Source organism: Mytilus galloprovincialis, chromosome 1 (genome assembly GCF_965363235.1).
Source record: "Mytilus galloprovincialis chromosome 1, xbMytGall1.hap1.1, whole genome shotgun sequence".
In the NCBI taxonomy this organism is placed as follows: domain Eukaryota; kingdom Metazoa; phylum Mollusca; class Bivalvia; order Mytilida; family Mytilidae; genus Mytilus; species Mytilus galloprovincialis.
Genome location: NC_134838.1, coordinates 68,749,883 through 68,770,810, shown reverse-complemented (window position 1 = coordinate 68,770,810; position 20,928 = coordinate 68,749,883). Strand labels below are relative to the sequence as shown.

General features: G+C 32.8%; 1 protein-coding gene across 13 annotated transcripts in view; it reads right to left on the bottom strand.

Moving 5' to 3' along the window:
- Positions 1 to 20,928, bottom strand: part of LOC143082457 (adenosylhomocysteinase-like 1) — an 82,383-nt gene that overhangs the window by 21,897 nt on the left and 39,558 nt on the right. For all 13 annotated transcript variants that reach the window (XM_076258124.1, XM_076258132.1, XM_076258172.1 and 10 more), the window contains 3 exons: positions 17,747 to 17,805; positions 2,545 to 2,632; positions 1,969 to 2,069 (listed from right to left, as the gene is read on the bottom strand). In XM_076258124.1, coding sequence (XP_076114239.1) covers positions 1,969 to 2,069; positions 2,545 to 2,632; positions 17,747 to 17,805 — 248 coding nt within the window. The remainder of the gene's footprint in view (positions 1 to 1,968; positions 2,070 to 2,544; positions 2,633 to 17,746; positions 17,806 to 20,928) is intronic.

Below are 20,928 nucleotides of genomic sequence, written 5' to 3'. Positions count from 1 at the left end.
GAAGCATGTAATTGCATATTTTGCGCAAGATGCATTTTGCTTTGTGTTAGATATTTCCACTATATCATTACGCAATTTTCTTGACTTTTTATCTGACAAACATATGATTAGCTCTTCTTTTTTAATACTAATAAGTCATCACCAAAGAGCGATAATGACATACATAGTACACTAATTATTTTCAAGCAGAATTTTTCTCACCCAAAGCAATATTAAAGCACGTAAAAATCAATAATAATCTCAAAAGAGAAGCATGTTTCATTTAATTCCGTCTGTTAAAGTTTTCCTGCTGTTTAATCAACCAATCCTGACATAATTTTCCTATTTTCACAAGCTAAGATGTTTTTTTCAATACTATCACACATTGCAGTCAAATAACAACCATTACATAGTTCCCCAGGAGAAATTGGCTACTGTTTATGATCGGTTAAACCCAGCGTGCTGATGTAACAAGTGAAACTGCGAGCTACTGCTCACTGATGATACCCCCGCCGCAAGTGGATAATATTAATAGTGTAAAAATATGCAAGTGTTTGGTAAACAGGAAGTTGTCGAGTGATGAATCTGAAAACGCATCACACGGTATAGCTGACTTATAAAAATCCTGAAACCAAATTTCAGAAATCCTTGTATTGTAGTTCCTGAGAAAAATGTGACGAAAATTTTTAACTTGGTTATCATGTGTAAAATCATACAAGTGTTCGGTAAACAGGAAGTTGTCGAGTGATGAATCTGAAAACGCATCACACGGTATAGCTGACTTATATAAATCCTGAAACCAAATTTCAGAAATCCTTGTATTGTAGTTCCTGAGAAAAATGTGAGGAAAATTTTCAACTTGGCTATCATGTGTAAAATCATACAAGTATTCGATAAACAGGAAGTTGTCGAGTGATGAATCTGAAAACGCATCACACGGTATAGCTGACTTATATAAATCCTGAAACCAAATTTCAGAAATCCTTGTATTTTAGTTCCTGAGAAAAATGTGACGAAAATTTTCAACTTGGCTATCATGTGTTAAATCAGACAAGTGTTCGGTAAACAGGAAGTTGTCAAGTGATGAATCTGAAAACGCATCACACGGTATGGCTGACATATATAAATGTTGATACCAAATTACAGAAAGGGTGGATGTGTAGTTCCTGAGAAAAATGTGACGAAAGTTTCATGGGACGGACTGACGGACGGACGGACAGACACAGGTAAAACAGTATACCCCCCCTTTTTTAAAGCGGGGGTATAAAAACTCTCATCTGATTCAATCTAATGCATCTATATAACCATGGTCAATGAATAAATCATACAGTTTTTACAATCATTTACAGAAAATGCCATGCATTAACTCCCTTGTTTTATAGTTTGATCTTAAAATTGACAACCATTATGGAAAGCGGAGTTATTAATGTCAAGTTCAGTAATATATTCATGGAAGGAGAAAACAGAACATCCCATTGCAAATGCTCATTTCGAATTCAGCAACATGCTCATTGAATTGAGAAACAAAACATTCCAAACCTAATCTCTTTCAGAATTGCTATTGTTCAGTTTTTATTATGCAAGTAAAAACATCTGAAGTGCTTTGATTCCATAATAAACCCAATGGAAATAGATCTAGTTCAAAACTTGCCATTCTGGAAGTATGTAGTTTGATTTCTACTTTGTGATAGTTTTTAGGCCAAGAGCATATTTTTATATGTCTACTCACTGTTGTATATTAAAGCTGAAGCAATAAAGTAGGTATATGCAAATAGGTTGCAATTCAAAATGGTAAACTGAGAAGCAGAACCATCTGGATTTATCCAATAAACTAAGTTGGGGTACTTTAGTCTGCAAATATGTATCTAAGCCATTGTAATAAAATCTCAGTAAACTTGTCAGGAAAAAGCTCTTATTGGTGTCTTTTATCTGTTTTTATCAACATTGATAATTAGGATAAACCTTATTACATAACCTTTTACTACTTACAGCAGTCTGAGCAGTGATGTGAGTACAACCAATAATTTTTGCACCAGAAAGAGGCTTGTCAGCTTCTGCTCTTCTTCTTAATGCTATCACTCCAGGCATTTCTAAAAAAAAAATATAGATAACTATTTAAATAGGTCAGCACAAATGGTGCAGGAGTAATTTTCTATTAATTCCTTATCATTTTTTTGGGGGCATATGTGGACCATCGTAAGCCCTTTGCCATTCACACAACTAAATATGATTAGCCTTGCCTATGGTTCAGGTGACATTCACTGTTTTTTTTTAAGGGATGAGCAATGGAGTGAATATATATAAAAATCAATTCTGGTTTGAAAAAGTAATTTAAGTTGTGATCTCACATTTCTTCAAAGGATATATAATTGATTAATGTACGATCTATAACTAAGAAATTGCATTAGGCTTTTCAAAATTCAGGTCAGCTAGCAAGAATAATAAAAACTTCAAAACAAGAACATTTTTTTTTATTAAAACTACTACTACATGTACTAGTGCATTTTACTTTCATTGTTACTAGAGACTCAGGCTGCTATTTAGTTTGTTTTTTTTTTATCATACCTTGCTCAGCAATTTCAATCTCTCTTCTTCCAAATGCAGCATGGTCAATATTCTTGACACAGAAATCTGCACTTCCTTTGGAATTTTTCTGTAAAAGATAAAATTATTGATATGAATGAAATAAGTTGTCTAGAAGTCAAAATAAGGTTTTCAACAATGGGCAAGTGTCTGTACAATATGCCAGCCTTCATTGATGTTGTTTATAGAACTCCTTAATTAAGTTAGGATACTGTATACAAGTCCTTTGAATAAACTTATTTTTAATGGTAATACATTTATTCAAACGAATTAAACATAGGGACCATCTTAAACAGCCCTGCTACATTATGTTTGTTTATTCATTTCTCATAAACCACAAGTCAAAGTGACCTAGATTTTTATATTATGTCCTTGGATTATAAGCAGGAAAATGAGGACAAGATCATCTGTCACATTTTCTACTTTGAAAAAGTTATTGTCATATATATAAGGTTTTTATCAAATTGTAAGTTACAACTTCACTTGATGAAATGGGTCAAAGAGCTTTTGAGTACTCTTTCTAGGAGTTTGCTCCCCTTAAATATTCAAACCTATATGAAACAATGAAAGGAAATGCACAGTGGACCAGTATCTAAATTTAACATATGGTATCCCAGTTGTCCCAGTGAGTGCTTTAATATGCCTTTACACACAGACACTGACAGTATGATTCATTATAATAGTGTGCTTTTTGTGGAAACAATTAAAACAATTCATTAAAGGTGAAAAAATCCAATAGAAATCGTACTTTATAAACCCGCCATAAGTGTAAACCAATCTCTATCTATTCAAGAATCATTTACATCAAACATTTGCAAATAAAACTTTATCATTTGAAAAAACTGACATCAATTACTTGGCTATGTTTTATTGCAAGATGCTTACATAATCTTGACTTAATTTTTTCCTTTGCTTCATTCCCAATAAAATCTAAATAAGTCAATCTCTTATCTAAGTTCTGACAAACATTACGGCATACAGATTCAAAATATCTTTATAACTGCTTTTAAATTACAGGTTTAAGTAAAATATGGGGATTGATACATTCAGGTTTCTGAGTTACCAAAATAACAGCACAAATATTTAACAATTCCCTTAGAGATATTTGAATTCTTTCAGAAACATAAAATGACTCACTCACTTAAAAAAAAAATCTCATCATCAGAGAAAGTTATAAAAGAAATTTAATCTTAAAATGAAACTTCCTTAATATTTCATCCTTATCTATTACATAAGTCTTTTGATAAAGGGAGGTAATTTCCTGTCTGCCAATTAATGACAAAACTTGATAATCAAAGCACACTAAGATCTGTAAGGAAAGATTGTCCCTTCAACAATGCAAGATATCAATTACTTTTCCCTCTACAAAACATATCTCCAATTTGTCTAGAATTGCTATCTATTCAAGAAACTTAATCATCTCATGACAAAACATCATTAAATAAGATTCCGCTATCCAATTCAAACAATTCAAAGCGAAAAGAAAGTTATAAAAAGTTATTTATAGATACAGAATTATGCCAAGATGTCTGAAAATTTATCTGTATTTACAGACTGCTGTAGAAACATTAATTTTCATGAGGTTAAAAATACATGGTCTTCTCTAAAAAAAATTTAAATAATCATGTTAAATTTTTGAAAAATCATCATTATTGATCAAATAAAATTGCATAAAGTTAACGTTTTCTGAAGACTATATTTATTTTTAGGTCATGGTTCTAGAGGCTTCCTCACAAATTTGTATAAAAATCCAATATGGCGTCCATAACATGTGTTCACTTTTGCACATTTGAAAAAAAATATTCCTGACAAAAGTCAGATTTCTCTTGCCAAAAAGAATTAATATTTATATTGCAATAAATTTAGAAGGAATTACATTCAGTTAAGATTATATTTCTTATTCTGTGAGCAATTATAGTTTTATCAAATTCTCCCAAATAGCAACGTTCTGATCTCGTCAACTGAGACTTGTAAATTTAAACTATTTGAATAAAGGGCATATAATTTACATGATAAAGGAAAATTATAATTAAAGACAACAATTTATCAAGAAATAATTCCTTTTTATTCAGTAAAAACAAAATCTTCTTGCAAGATTGTAAATTCGCAACTTCCGGATCCATTTCCTGTCAGACTAACATTTAAAATATTCGATTGCACATGGTTTTGAACAATTCTACCTGAATATTCTTATCAGATATTCGATTACACGATGAAATTAACGTTGAGCATAAGGTAAGGGTTCAGAAGATAAAAACAGAGAACATCGAATATTTATTAACTGCGTCTCTTATACACTTTCTTTTAATCTTATTCACAGTTACTTTCAAATGCAAAGACAACAAACATTAAGTTTTATACGATGAAGTAGCAGATACGAAAAAAATTAAAAAAAAAAAAAATTAAAAAAAAATGGCAAAAAAAGAATTTGAGTCGGCGGGTTTATTTTGGGTCGGTCGTGTTTGGGCAAACATACAATCTTTTTATTTTGGCCCAAAGAATAATATCCTGAAATACTGTACAGTAATAGCGAGAATACTTATATTACATACAAAGTAATTACCACTAGCAGAAATTGGCAAATCAAGAAGGATGAAGGACAGCTAAGGACAGACAGACCTTGACAATTGTGAAAGTTTGATGACATGAAATAAACACATTCACAGAATACCATAATCATTGTAATAAAAGAAACAATTGGAATCATAACAAAAAAACATGTCTGAAAAGATAAATCAAGGGCTATAAATTTCCTCCATCTCATAACTTGCTGACACACTGGTAACAGAATAAAGCTAATTACACACTACAAAAAGACATTACAAGGTATAAAATCAATCATATATGCTGTAATATTACAAGCCTTTCAATATCAAATGTCTTTTATAGCTTCAAAGACTATTACATCATGTTTATTATTACGGAAGCAATTTCATGAAACAGCCTTATTAGGTCTCTCTATTACAGCCAAAGCGAAGAATAAGTGAAATATATATCAAATGCATGTTTGTTTTATTTATTGGACAGATGGTCAACTGTAAGAGAACTCTAGTGATATTGAATCAAAATGCTTTACAGATGGTCAAGATATTGTATAATACAACCTCAGATTGCAGATTGAGTGATTGTTGGTGTTTTAAAGCCACTTTTAGGTGTCACTTTTGGGCCATTTGTAGTGGCGAGTTTTTATTGGTGGAGGAAGCTGAAGTGCCTTGGAAAAACCACAACCTTCGATAGGAAAACTGTCAATCCTAGTCAATTAAGATTGGAGTTCAGTGATCAGCACTAGTGGGGTTCAAACTCACAACCTTAATGCTGAATGGCTTAAGTAATTACAGCAGTAGAACTAAAGAGACCACCGTGGCCACTGTGGCCCGTCACAACCTCATATAAACTGCTTTAAATATGAGTGGTACAAAAAAAATATTACTTTGAAAATTTTACAATTAAGAAATGATTAACACTAATTTTCAGTGAGACAACTGACTACCTGAGAGACCGAACTGACATAGATGTAGACAACTTTTGGTCAATATTTGGTCTTCAACAATGAGCAAAACCAATACCCTATAGAAAGCAATAAAAAGACACGTGTCAAAATCTAAAATATATCAAACCAGAAAATCAACAGCCTATTTTGATTTTATATACAAAACAATTAGTGAAAAACAAATAGACAGCAACCAGGAACAGTGATTGGTAAATGTTTTTGTCCTGCTGAATGAGGAAATGTAAATTTCAAAATATCAGTAGGAGACTTCCTTAAGTTTTAAGTTTGAATTGATGGGTTGTTAGCTTTCTTCAAATGTAATGAATATAAAACTTTTATTTATAGATCATTATGTAAGACAATAAAACAAAGAACAAGAGATTGCACTTTAAAATGAAGAAATCCTACTGGTAATATAAGCCCAAACTTCCTGAATAAGGCTAATGTCTAGGAGATATCAGGTGTCTTGAGAACAATCAACTACTGAGTTTATAAACCTATAAAATATCTTAAACAATAGTGTTGCTTTATTGTAAATTCTTCAGTGAAAAATGTCATGAAAATCTTTTTTTTATTGTAAATTCTAGCATGAGAAATGTCATGAAAATCTTTTCTATTTCTGTTGATCATTTTTAACAAATTTATACATTGAAGAAGAAAAAATGGAATTTTAAAATAAACATCCAGCACATGTTGTTTATTGTAAAGTTAAATTTGCCTCATTCAGATGCTAACGTTTATTAATGCAATGCTGAAGGCTTGTATATATTTTCAGAGCAACTATGAATTGAGTATAATTTGTTTTAACTGCCTTCCCAATTTCGATATAATTTGATTTAAGAATTGGAAAAAAGCATCTTAAATGTCAAAGGTATTTCCATCATGAAAGATCCTGCAAATTTAGATTAAATGAAGGGGCTGATCCAGCCATTTTAAAAAGGGGGTTCCAACTACATGTCCCCATTCAAATGCACTGATCATCCAGAAAAAAGGGTGTGTTCCAACTGGTTTGATTTTTTTCTGATGAAACTAAATCTAGAAAAGAGGTGCACAAAAAGCTATCTGCATATACATAGATACAAGTAACTGAATTTCTCTAATTCTATGGAAATATATCCCTTTCCGAACCAATTGTATAAAAAAATTTAATCAATGTGTGGATGTTGGTGATCTCAGAAGATGATTGGCTGAGTCAAAGGGTCATAACCTTTCTCGGCTCTCTGAAATTGATATAAATGTTCTAACAGGTGTTAATGAAATCCACAACTTATTGGAAAGTGAAAGGCACTCGAAGGAGATTTTGGTTTAGAAAAGAAGAAAATTTATCTTTTAATCATTAGAGAAACAAATTATTACACAGTTACGCCAGGCTCGAACTTTAAAATTGATAATTTAACTATCTCGATTGGATAAATCCGATAATCCACTTGTATCAATCTAATAATCTATATGTCTCTTGCATAATATGAAAAAAAAAAAATCAATGATTAATTTGTTTGTTTAAAGTTTATAATACATCAAGTACTGACATCTGTGATGCAATCTATTCTAAACCAAACCTTTATCTAAACACTGCTATCTCAGGGATGTTACATATATGTTATGATATCACATGTTGCCATATCTCTAGATTGTTTCATGTTTCTTCAAGCTACATCTGTTTAAACATCACAGATTTCTTAAAAGGTTGGTATCAAATGATAAGGCCTCGATTCTTATCAAACAAAATGTCAGAGATTTATTCCATTACAGCTAGGCTAGTTATTAGATAAGAAATATTAGAGCACAGAGAAAACTTGCAAAGAATAGAAGAATACACCTTATGGCTAATCCCGGCTGACCCAGCCGCTTGAACTTTTGACACATACAACAATCACTTTTCCATTGTGGCGTCAGATATTTTGTTTTATGACGTCAAACTTTTACGGGAACCTGTGTGATATCCAGTAATGGCGAACAAATAGTGATAAGGTGTATTGGCAAATGGGATTTAAAAATAAAGACAGATCAGATTAAATCCTAACACAGAAAGTTCTTATATGGTCTCCTGAGAATACAATGAACTCTTGGGAAAAATTGTCATATCATACAATATCCATTTGATATGAAAATAAGAATTGGTGTGATTCCAATGAGACAAGTATCTGTTTTGACCTAGAGGAAAAAGATGTAAATAACTGGAATTGAATATATATATGTCATCCAATAATGAGCAAAAACCCATACTGAAAACTTAGCAAACCCATATTGATATCAAGAGCAAATCCATACTGATATCAATATGACCAATATGCAAAACTCATTTTGATAACAAAAAGTTGAACTAGCAAAACATGTAGAGAAAACAATGAGCAAAACCCATACTGATAACAATGAGCAACACCTATGCTGATAACAATGAGCAACACCTATGCTGATAACAATGAGCAACACCTATGCTAATAACAATAAGCAAGAACCATACTGATGACAATGAGCAAAACTCAGTGTAACTGATAACAATGAGCAAAACTCATACTGATAACCATGAGCAAAACCTATGCTGATAACAATAAGCAAGACCCATACTGATGACAATGAGCAAAACTCAATGTAACTGATAACAATGAGCAAAACTTATATTGATAACAATGAGCAAAACTCATACTGATAACAATGAGAAAACTGATTAGTAAGCATTATAACAAGAGGCTCTCAAGAGCCTGAATCGCTCACCTTAATTCTTTTGGTTAAATCTCTCATCAATGATTATTTTGGCTTTTCAATTTATTTAAATATTTTTTGGATCGTCCTATTTTCTTCAAAAGCCAAAAAAAATAATCATTTTCTCCTATGTTCTATTTTAGCCATAGGAGCTATGTTTCTTGACATACAAGGAAATAAAATATAAAATTTATACTAGATACTCTGAAACTCATTTAGCGTAAGTTTGGCTGAAATTGATACAGCAGTTTCAAAGGAGAAGATTTTTTAAAGTAAGTCAACATGATGAACAAATTGTGAAAAAAGTCTTTAAAGGGCAATAACTCCTTAAGGGGTCAATTGACAATTTTGGTCAAATTGACTTAATTGAAGATCTTACTTTGCTGAACATTATTGCTGTTTACAGTTTATTTCTATCTATAATTCTATTCAAGATAATAAACAAAAACAGCAAAATTTCCTTAAAATTATCAATTCAGGGGCAGCAACCCAACAACAGGTTGTCTGATTCATCTGAAAATTTCAGGGCAGATAGATCTTGACCTGATAAACAATATTACCCAACGTCAGATTTGCTCTAAATGCTTTGGTTTTTGAGTTATAAGCCAAAAACTGCATTTGACCCCTATGTTCTATTTTTAGCAATGGCTACCATGTTTGTTGATAGATCATAACTTCGGATACAATTTACAAACTAGATACCCTAAGGAACATTCAGTTATAGTTTGGAAGTATTTGGCCCAGTAGTTTCAGAGGAGAAGATTTTTGTAAAAGATTACTAAGATTTACGAAAAATGGTTAAAAATTGACTATAAAGGGCAATAACTCCTAAAGGGGTCAACTGACCATTTCCGTCATGTTGACTTATTTGTAAATCTTACTTTGCTGAACATTATTGCTGTTTACAGTTTATCTCTATCTATAATAATATTCAAGATAATAACCAAAAACAGCAAAATTTCTTTAAAATTACCAATTCAGGGGCAGTAACCCAACAACAGGTTGTCTGATTCATCTGAAAATTTCAGGGCAGATAGATCTTGACCTGATAAACAATATTATCCCATGTCAGATTTGCTCTAAATGCTTTGGTTTTTGAGTTATAAGCCAAAAACTGCATTTGACCCCTATGTTCTATTTTTTGCAATGGCCACCATGTTTGTTGATAGATCATAACTTCATATACAATTTACAAACTAGATACCCTAAGGAACATTCAGTTAAAGTTTGGACGTATTTGGCCCAGTAGTTTCAGAGGAGAAGATTTTTGTAAAAGATTACTAAGATTTACGAAAAATGGTTAAAAATTGACTATAAAGGGCAATAACTCCTAAAGGGGTCAACTGACCATTTCCGTCATGTTGACTTATTTGTAAATCTTACTTTGCTGAACATTATTCCTGTTTACAGTTTATCTCTATCTATAATAATATTCAAGATAATAACCAAAAACAGCAAAATTTCCTTAAAATTACCAATTCAGGGGCAGCAACCCAACAACAGGTTGTCTGATTCATCTGAAAATTTCAGGGCAGATAGATCTTGACCTGATAAACAATATTACCCCCATGTCAGATTTGCTCTAAATGCTTTGGTTTTTGAGTTATAAGCCAAAAACTGCATTTGACCCCTATGTTCTATTTTTAGCAATGGCTACCATGTTTGTTGATAGATCAAAACTTCGGATACAATTTATAAATTAGATACCCTAAGGAACATTCAGTTAAAGTTTGAAAGTATTTGGCCCAGTAGTTTCAGGAGAAGATTCTTGAAATAGTTTACGACGACAGACGACAGACGACAACGACAGACGACGACGACAGACGACGACAGACGACGACAGACGACGGACGACGCTAAGTGATGGCATAAGCTCACTTGTCCCTTCGGGACAGGTGAGCTAAAAAGGATTAAAATCTAGCAAGGGGTAAAATTTTATCTTCTATTGAATTGTATTTTTCTAAAATATCCCCTCTTGAACACAATACATCTGTTCATAACTATAGTTTGCTTAAATTTTCTTCCAATACATGTCCAGTTTTCATATTGCAGATCTTCTGAATGACCATATATATTTGTATATAGACAAAAGTATATATATCATGATTGACTGTATGTCTAATATATCATATTTATACATAGTAGGAAAATCAATGATTAATTTGTTAGTTTGAAGATAAATCAAGTACTGACATCTGTGATGTAATCTATTCCATACCAAACCTTTATTTAGACACTGCTATCTTATTTTATGGTTTCAGCTGTATCTCTCCATTGTGTCATGTTTCTACAAGCTACATCCGCTTAAATAACACATCTTCAAAAGTTGGTAAATGATAAGGCTTTTGTTTCTGTCCACACAAAAAGTCAAGAGATTTATCTAGTAATGGGCTTAATATTATATCAGACAAGAGTGCACACACAGAAATGTCTGCCTTCTTTACTAATCATTGATATTACGACTGTCACATAGACTTAACATGAATCATGAAAATGAGGTCAAGGTCAGTTGAACCATATGCCAGGCAGACATGTACAGCTAACAATGCTTCCATACAACAAATATAGTTGACCTATTGCTTATAGTTTAAGAAAATAGACCAAAACACAAAAACTTAACACTGAGCAATGAACCTTGAAAACCAGGTCAAGGTCAAATAAAACCTGCACGACTGACATAAAGATCATAAAATATTTCCATACGCAAAATATAGTAGACCTATGACATATAGTATTAGATAAAAAGACCAAAACTCAAAAACTTAACTTTGACCACTGAACCATGAAAATGAGGTCAAGGTCAGATGACATCTGCCCGCTAGACATGTACACCTTACAATCATTCCATACAACAAATATAGTAAACCTATTGCATAAAGTATGAGAAAAACAGACCAAAACACAAAAACTTAACTATAACCACTGAACCATGAAAATGAGGTCAAGGTCAGATGACATCTGCCCGCTAGACATGTACACCTTACAATCATTCCATACAACAAATATAGTAGACCTATTGCATAAAGTATGAGAAAAACAGACCAAAACACAACAAGAGTGCACACGCTGAAATGTCTCGCCTTCTATACTAATCATTGATATTATGTTGATAGTCCTAAGTATAAAGCTAAGCTTTATTAAAACTGTCACATAAACTTAACATTAACCAAGATAACCAAACAAAGACCAATGAACCTTGAAAAAGAGGTCCAGGTCAGATGAACCATGCCAGGCAGACAGGTACAGCTAACAATGCTTCTATACAACATACCGGTATATAGTTGACACATTACTTATAGTTTAAGAAAAATAGACCAAAACACAAAAACTTAACACTGTGCAATGAACCGTGAAAATGAGGTCACGGTTAAATAAAACCTGCTCGACTGACATAAAGATCATAAAATATTTCCATACACCAAATATAGTCGACCTATGGCATATAGCATTAGATAAAAAGACCAAAACTCAAAAACTTAACCTTGACCACTGAACCATGAAAATGAGGTCAAGGTCACATGACATCTGCCCGCTAAACATGTACACTTAACAATCATTCCATACAACAAATATAGTAGACCTATTGCATATGGTATGAGAAAAACAGACCAAAACACAAAAATTTAACTATAACCACTGAACCATGAAAATGAGGTCAAGGTCAGATGACACCTGCCAGTTGGACATGTACACCTTACAGTCCTTCCATACACCGAATATACTAGCCCTATTGCTTTAGTATCTGAGATATGGACTTGACCACCAAAACTTAACCTTGTTCACTGATCCATGAAATGAGGTCGAGGTCAAGTGAAAACTGTCTGACAGACACGAGGACCTTGCAAGGTACGCACATATCAAATATAGTTATCCTATTACTTATAATAAGAGAGAATTCAACATTACAAAAAAATTGAACTTTTTTTTCAAGTGGTCACTGAACCATGAAAATGAGGTCAAGGACATTGGACATGTGACTGACGGAAACTTCGTAACATGAAGCATCTATATACAAAGTATGAAGCATCCAGGTCTTCCACCTTCTAAAATATAAAGCTTTTAAGAAGTGAGCTAACGCCGCCGCCGTAGCCGCCACCGCCGCCGGATCACTATCCCTATGTCGAGCTTTCTGCAACAAAAGTTGCAGGCTCGACAAAAACTTAACTATAACCACTGAACCATGAAAATGAAGTCAAGGTCAGATGACACCTGCCAGTTGGACATGTACACCTTACAGTCCTTCCATACACCGAATATACTAGACCTATTGCTTATAGTATCGGAGATATGGACTTGACCACCAAAACTTAACCTTGTTCACTGATCCATGAAATGAGGTTGAGGTCAAGTGAAAACTGTCTGACGGGCATGAGGACCTTGCAAGGTACGTACATACTAAATATAGTTATCCTATTACTTACAGTAAGAGAGAATTTAACATTGCTAAAAATCTGAACTTTTTTTTTCAAGTGGTCACTGAACCATGAAAATGAGGTCAAGGACAATGGACATGTGACTGACGGAAACTTCGTAACATGAAGCATCTATATACAAAGTATGAAGCATCCAGGTCTTCCACCTTCTAAAATATAAAGCTTTTAAGAAGTGAGCTAACGCCGCCGCCGTAGCCGCCACCGCCGCCGGATCACTATCCCTATGTCGAGCTTTCTGCAACAAAAGTTGCAGGCTCGACAAAAACTTAACTATAACCACTGAACCATGAAAATGAAGTCAAGGTCAGATGACACCTGCCAGTTGGACATGTACACCTTACAGTCCTTCCATACACCGAATATACTAGACCTATTGCTTATAGTATCTGAGATATGGACTTGACCACCAAAACTTAACCTTGTTCACTGATCCATGAAATGAGGTTGAGGTCAAGTGAAAACTGTCTGACGGGCATGAGGACCTTGCAAGGTACGTACATACTAAATATAGTTATCCTATTACTTACAGTAAGAGAGAATTTAACATTGCTAAAAATCTGAACTTTTTTTTTCAAGTGGTCACTGAACCATGAAAATGAGGTCAAGGACAATGGACATGTGACTGACGGAAACTTCGTAACATGAGGCATCTATATACAAAATATGAAGCATCCAGGTCTTCCACCTTCTAAAATATATAGCTTTTAAGAAGTGAGCTAACACCGCCGCCGCCGCCGTAGCTGCCGGATCACTATCCCTATGTCGAGCTTTCTGCAACAAAAGTTGCAGGCTCGACAAAAAATCATGACAAAAAGAAAACTTAAAAAAAGAAAAGTGGGATCAGCTGTAGAAAATCAGAACACAAAGAAAACTGTCAATAAACAGAAAGAATAAGCAGGCGTGATTAAAAAAAAAGACTGGTCAGACTGAATGATATGAAAGAAATTGCATTATAAATATGGTCTGCTATTGTCTGTGGAGAACTCCATAAACTCTAGGAAAACATTGAAAGAATAGTATGGTTGTATGGTGAAAAAATAAAAAGATTCAGTAGGATGGTCAATGAGACAACTATCCATTAAAGCAAACGGACAAAAAATTCAAAAATTTGTATAAAAATTTGAACAACAGGCCATTTTGTTTTGCCTTAAAAAATAAGCGAAACCTGAACTGTTTAAGAAATAAACTATAAAATCCTGTCGGCTGTGGAAATTTAACCTTCTCTCAACAAAAACCCTTCATTTCAAATCAAAATACAGTTAATTTACAAGTTGTATGTCTAATAAATGCTTTATAGATGATATTACAGATAAACTTTATGAAACAAGATACATAGACACACAAGTATATCATCTACATTGACTTATGTCTATAGCATAATATATAGTAAGAAAATCAATGATTAATTTGTTAGTTTAAAGTATATGACAAATCAGGCACTGACATCTCTGATGTAATCTTTTCAAACCAGCTGTATCTCTTGATTGTTTTGTGTCTTATAGGTACATCTTCTTATATAAACACAACTTCATAAAAGGTTGGTAAATATAATAAGGCCTCTAATTCTGATCAAACAAAATGACAAAGATTGGTATTAGTTAGGAAAAATTAGAACACAGCAAAAACTTATAGATGATTGAATTAAAGAAATCGAGAGACAGAATTTAACAAAAAGAAATCGACAGACAACAGAAAGTTTCAGCAGAAGAGAGTCAGAAATAAGGTCTGGTCAGACTAATTGAGTGCAAAGAAGCTTCATACCAGGACTTCCTGAGAATACTATCAAACTCTTGGGAGGACATGGAAAAATAATACTGTCATATCATAAAACTTGCTACTTTTAACACCAAACATGAATGAAGATATAAAGATGACATTTTATTGTCTAATTTGAATTATCTGGAGCTTAATATTAAATGGACAATCTCTCAAATATAAACCTCTCATTTTGAAAATACACTTTCTCTAATTTTTGTGCTATTTTCACATTTCCTGACTGGTGTGAGAAAAATATTTCTCCTCACTAGTGAAAAATCTGTTCTCGGCAAATGATTAGTCGAAATTTGATTATGACTTCTAAATGTTTTGTTTTCTTCTGAATTTTCCTATTGTGACGTCATGAAAAAAGGTGACCATGCCTGATGACGTCGCATATAAAGAACACAAATTTCTGAAAATCTTTGAAAAAGAAGGATAAAAATCATTAGAGAAACAGATTCCTACACTATAACTCGTGTATTACGATATTTCTCCACTCTCGACAGTTAAATTTTAGTTATTTAAAGAGCTCGGCAAGCCTCGCGCTTTAAATAATAAAATTTAACTGTCTCGAGTGGAGAAATATCGTAATACACTTGTTGCAGTGTAGGAATCTATATTTCTCCTTTTCACCTGTTATTGGTTTGATCAATGTTAATCTTATGGATGAAACACTTACATTTTTGTGTTTGCTAAAAACTGTCAGTGTGATTTTCTTTTTGTATTTATTGAAATTGTTAGTAGTGTGTTGAGTGTGATGTCCATGTTCTCTTAACTAGCATGTACAAATGTATACAATTATTATTTTAGAGGCCAACTGAAGCACTCTTCCAGGGGCCTGATTTTCTAACTGTGTTAATGACCCATTTGTTGGCTTGAGCTATTATCTGCTCTGTGTTTGGGTTGTTGTCTCTATTTCACATTCCCTGTTTCCATTCTTAATTTTATTTGAAAGACATAAGTAGAAGACATATGCCAAAGCAGATACCATACAACAATTAACTACTGTAGTGATCTGCAGTTAACAAAGTGAGAGTTAAAATAAAACAGATAGTAATTAAATACAGGCTATAAGTGCTGGATTTCTAATCACTGTTCAAATTCTGGATAGTATGTTTTTTTTCATGTTTTTAGCATCATCTTATGTTTGTTTCTGGCAAAAGAACAAAATCATTACTATGAAAAAAACTCATGTTTCTTAACCTATTATTCTCTCCTAGCCTTTGGAGATGAAATAAAACAATTATTCTATAACACCTGAGTGGGCGGGATTTACTGAACATTAAGTTGAGTGCACTCAAGATTTGAAGTCCTGCATGTAGAACACATACTGATAGAAATACATTGTACCAAGCATTGTTTGCTTCTCAGCTTGCTATAAATAGAAACTACTGTTGACATTTCCTGGTATAAGACTGTCTTCCTTATGATTAAATTCATAGAATGAAAATATTCTCCCAAAAGGTTACTGCTTTTTCTTAAACAGATTGAAATGAATCAATGTATTACAGATATTTGACTGTAGAATCAACTTGTTTAAAAGTGCCTTATTAATAATGATAGTGTATTACATCGTATCTATGTAATACTTTTGAGCTTTTATTCAGTAAAAATGTGCAGAGAGCAGCTGCCAATAGGTCCATAAAATAGACGAGTTTGAAACCTAGAAACCTGTTGCAAAGTATTTGGGCTAAAGTTCTCTCCCTTGGACTCTGGGGGTTTAATGTTTTGCTTAATAAGGAGCAGGTTATCTTGGTCTATAATTCAAAAGGGTCAGACAAATTTTGAGTACCCTATACCAAATCGAAATTTTAAGAAAATCATTGCTTAAGACCTTTTAAATTTCTAAGTGATTTTGAAATTTTAAAAATAAATTTCTAATGATTAATTCTTCTGTTCTTATCTGTAGAAATAAACTTAGAGGAGACAAAAATACCTGAGTATGCAGTTTTTCATATAAATCTGAATATTGTCAACAAAGTCTGAATTCAAATATTTATCATGCTTTAATTTATAGCAAAAGATAAAAGTGTTACAAGTACCATTCAAGCATTATTGTCATGATTTATTGGTGATACATCATTTACACTGGAGACAATTTAAAACTTGAACCATTACAAAACTTTCCTGATAAAAATTAAAACAATTCCTCCATGGGACAATGCATATAGAGAATTTTCAACAACAAAAAATCAGTTCTCATATAATGATGCTCCCATGGGAGACACTAATAAATAGCAAGTTTGTCAAAAACAAATGAAAATGTCATATACCAATGAATTTCGTTCCTAATCAAATTTGAGTGTTTTTTATCCTGATATTATGATTGAAAATTGCTTCAGATTGTTCTCCAAGGAGTTAAAATGTCAAATGAAAACCTGATAATGCTTTAAACCTTATAATGATCGACTTTGAAATGTCACTAGAAGTTTTAAACCTGTGATATTGAATTAAATTCATATTTTCTGTGCCTTGGGAGATACAAATTTGATTTGATTTAAAAGAAACAGGCAGTATCAAATCTTAAAAGACAAGAATTAATTGGAGGCTTCCATTGCATTCAAAACGTCACAGCAATAAACAATATACAGAAGTGGATTATGTTAATATAGTGGCCTAGCTAATATAACCATTGATATTTGTACTTGCCACAATCTCATAACAATGTTTAGAAACAACAATGCTAATGAATACATGTATTATATGTAAAGAACAACACTTGTTTTGCTGTTCTTCATCTTCATGTTGAATGATATGTTCTAGTCTACAGAAATGTATAGTAACTACTAATAGACATTACCTGTACTTTTTCTCTAGGATTGACATCATCTTCGTCTGAAGAACTTCCAGTGTATGAAGCTAAAATAACAAATTTAGAAAATAAGAAGAAGAAAAATCTTTTACTTCAGAAATTTTGATTTTAGCCAAAAAAAAAAAGTTTGGCTGAGAAACACAATAAAAACCTCATCTTGTCATAAAATCAATCATTTTAATAGTCTTTGCTGTAAGTTACAAAAAAATCTTAATAACCTCAAAAAGAAATTGTGTTTATCTAATGCAATATTGAATAAGGAATAATGCATCAATCAAAGTTGTTAAAATGACATGGCATGCTAAATTTCTATTTATCAAATATAAAAACTGTGTTAACCAATCAATAATTTATCTATTTAAGTGATTTATATCAGCAAATTTATACTTCAAAAGTAAAATTTAAGTTAAATCTTATCACAAAAACATACTTGAAAATGTCTGAAGTAAAAATCTGATGATATATATAAATTAAGTGGGCAATTATAAACCTTAAATCAAAAGACAAATATTATAAGAAAAGACAGTTAAAAAAGTTTCGCTTATACATTTAAAATTCACTGGTGCATCTGTTTTGTTGTTCATAAAAAGAATGAAAATTTGCAATTAAAACCATATTCTCTAACACAATATGTGTGAGATAGAGATTTTAATCTAATTTTGTATAATGTATCTGAATTTTTGCACTTATTGTTTAACTTTAACAATTGAAATCCATGTCAAACATACATGAATACTTATAATTCGGTATTTATTTTACAGAGTATGGAAGTAAAATAGTAATCTAAGTACATGTATGTATATACACCATTGGTTACCACAAATATTTGACAAGTACTTCCTAGACCACAAAAATTTGTTTACAGCTTGCAACTATTTTTGTATCAACCATTTTTTTGTATTTTTAAGCTTTCAATGAGTGATTTCTAAAGAAATCTATTTAGCAATCACCCAAAATTGAAAGTAGTTATTCCATAATGATGATTAATTAAAAATTCTACCTTCATTTTAAGGCAGACCAAATCTGCAGCTGACCAGTCTATTTCAAAATTTAGCAAATTTACAGAAACAAATTATTTTTTAATCACGCCAGTACAAAGCACTTGTTAATTTAACTAGGCAGAATGTTGTACAAACACAAGACTGGTTATCTTAGCCAGCATCTGCCGCAGCCAAGCAATAGTAGAAAACATTTGATATTTTCTTATTTCACAACACATGTTTCTGAAATAAACTAAATCAATCCCAAGGACTGCCACCAGATGTAAAGTTTTTCCTTGTACACCCAGGACTGCCACCACATGTAACATTTTTTCATTGTACACCCAGGACTGCAACCAGATGTAAAGTTTTTCCTTGTACACCCAGGACTGCCACCAGATGTAAAGTTTTTCCTTGTACACCCAGGACTGCCCCTAGATGTAAAGTGGTTTCCTTGTACACCAAGGACTGCCACCAGATGTAAAAAAAATTTCCCTTTTATACCCAGGACTGCCACCAAATGTAAAATTTTTCCTTGTACACCCAGGGCTGCCACCAGATGTAAAGTTTTTCCTTGTACACCCAGGACTGCCACCAGATGTAAAGTTTTTTCCTTGTACACCCAGGACTGCCACCACATGTAAAGTTTTTTCCTTGTACACCCAGGACTGCCTCCTGATGTAAAGTTTTTTTCCTTGTACACCCAGGACTGCCACCAGATGTAAAGTTTTTCCTTGTACACCCAGGACTGCCCCTAGATGTAAAGTGGTTTCCTTGTACACCAAGGACTGCCACCAGATGTAAAGTTTTTTTTCCTTTTATACCCAGGACTGCCACCAAATGTAAAATTTTTCCTTGTACACCCAGGACTGCCACCAGATGTAAAGTGGTTTCCTTGTACACCCACGGTTGTCACTAGATGTAAAATTTTTCCTTGTACACCCAGGACTGCCACCAGATGTAAAGTGGTTTCCTTGTACACCCACGGCTGTCACTAGATGTAAAATTTTTCCTTGTACACCCAGGACTGCCACCAGATGTAAAGTTTTTTCCTTGTACACCCAGGACTGCCACCAGATGTAAAGTTTTTTCCTTGTACACCCACGGCTGTCACTAGATGTAAAATTTTTCCTTGTACACCCAGGACTGCCACCAGATGTAAAGTGGTTTCCTTGTACACCCACGGCTGTCACTAGATGTAAAGTTTATCCTTGTACACCCAGGACTGCAACCAGATGTAAAGTTTTTTCCTTGTACACCCAGGACTGCCACCAGATGTAAAGTGGTTTCCTTGTACACCCACGGCTGTCACTAGATGTAAAGTTTATCCTTGTACACCCAGGACTGCCACCAGATGTAAAGTTTTTTCCTTGTACACCCAGGACTGCCACCAGATGTAAAGTGGTTTCCTATTATTTTCATTTGAAGATTTGAATTGATACTTAAGTTGATTTGTAACATATTCATTCACTTTCATAATACCAGGTAAACATTTCTTGCAGTAAACAAATAATAATCAAACTGAATCAATTTAATCAATTCCATGAATAGAAGATTAACAATTGCACATATTTTGATCATTTATTGTAAGAACTGTCAATCAAAGTTATATAATGAGATTTTCTCACCATCAATCAAATTAACAGCAATAAAGCTCCAGGATGGTATGAATTAGCTTCCTTAATTAGAAATAAAATCAACTTATAAAAGTCTTAATTGGTAATAAACGGACCAATAATATTAGACTATAAGAAGAAGCCCAGGCCATAAACTCTAGAATCTGAACTTAATTAGATCTTTATTTTCTGTTATGAAACATGATTGACCTTTAATTAAACATATTTTACTTTCTCCCAGATCTGTGCTTAAGAAACAAACATCATCTTTTACCATGAAATTCACCATCGTCTGTCATCAATAATAAGTCAAGGATTTATCTCCTCTCAACTACATGCTCCTTGTTAGGAACAAACACATCAAAGATGTTGCAGCTGGATGAAACATGTTAAGTGCTCATGACCACCCCACCCACCCCCCCCAACTTTTCTTCCTTTACTAAAAGCAATTTATTAAAACAGCACTTTTGAACAAACAATGAAAATCAATGGTCAAATGCTATTTGGCTTATCAGATCTGCATTTATCACAGAAATTAACAACAAAAATACACAAACAAAAGTTATGATCATTC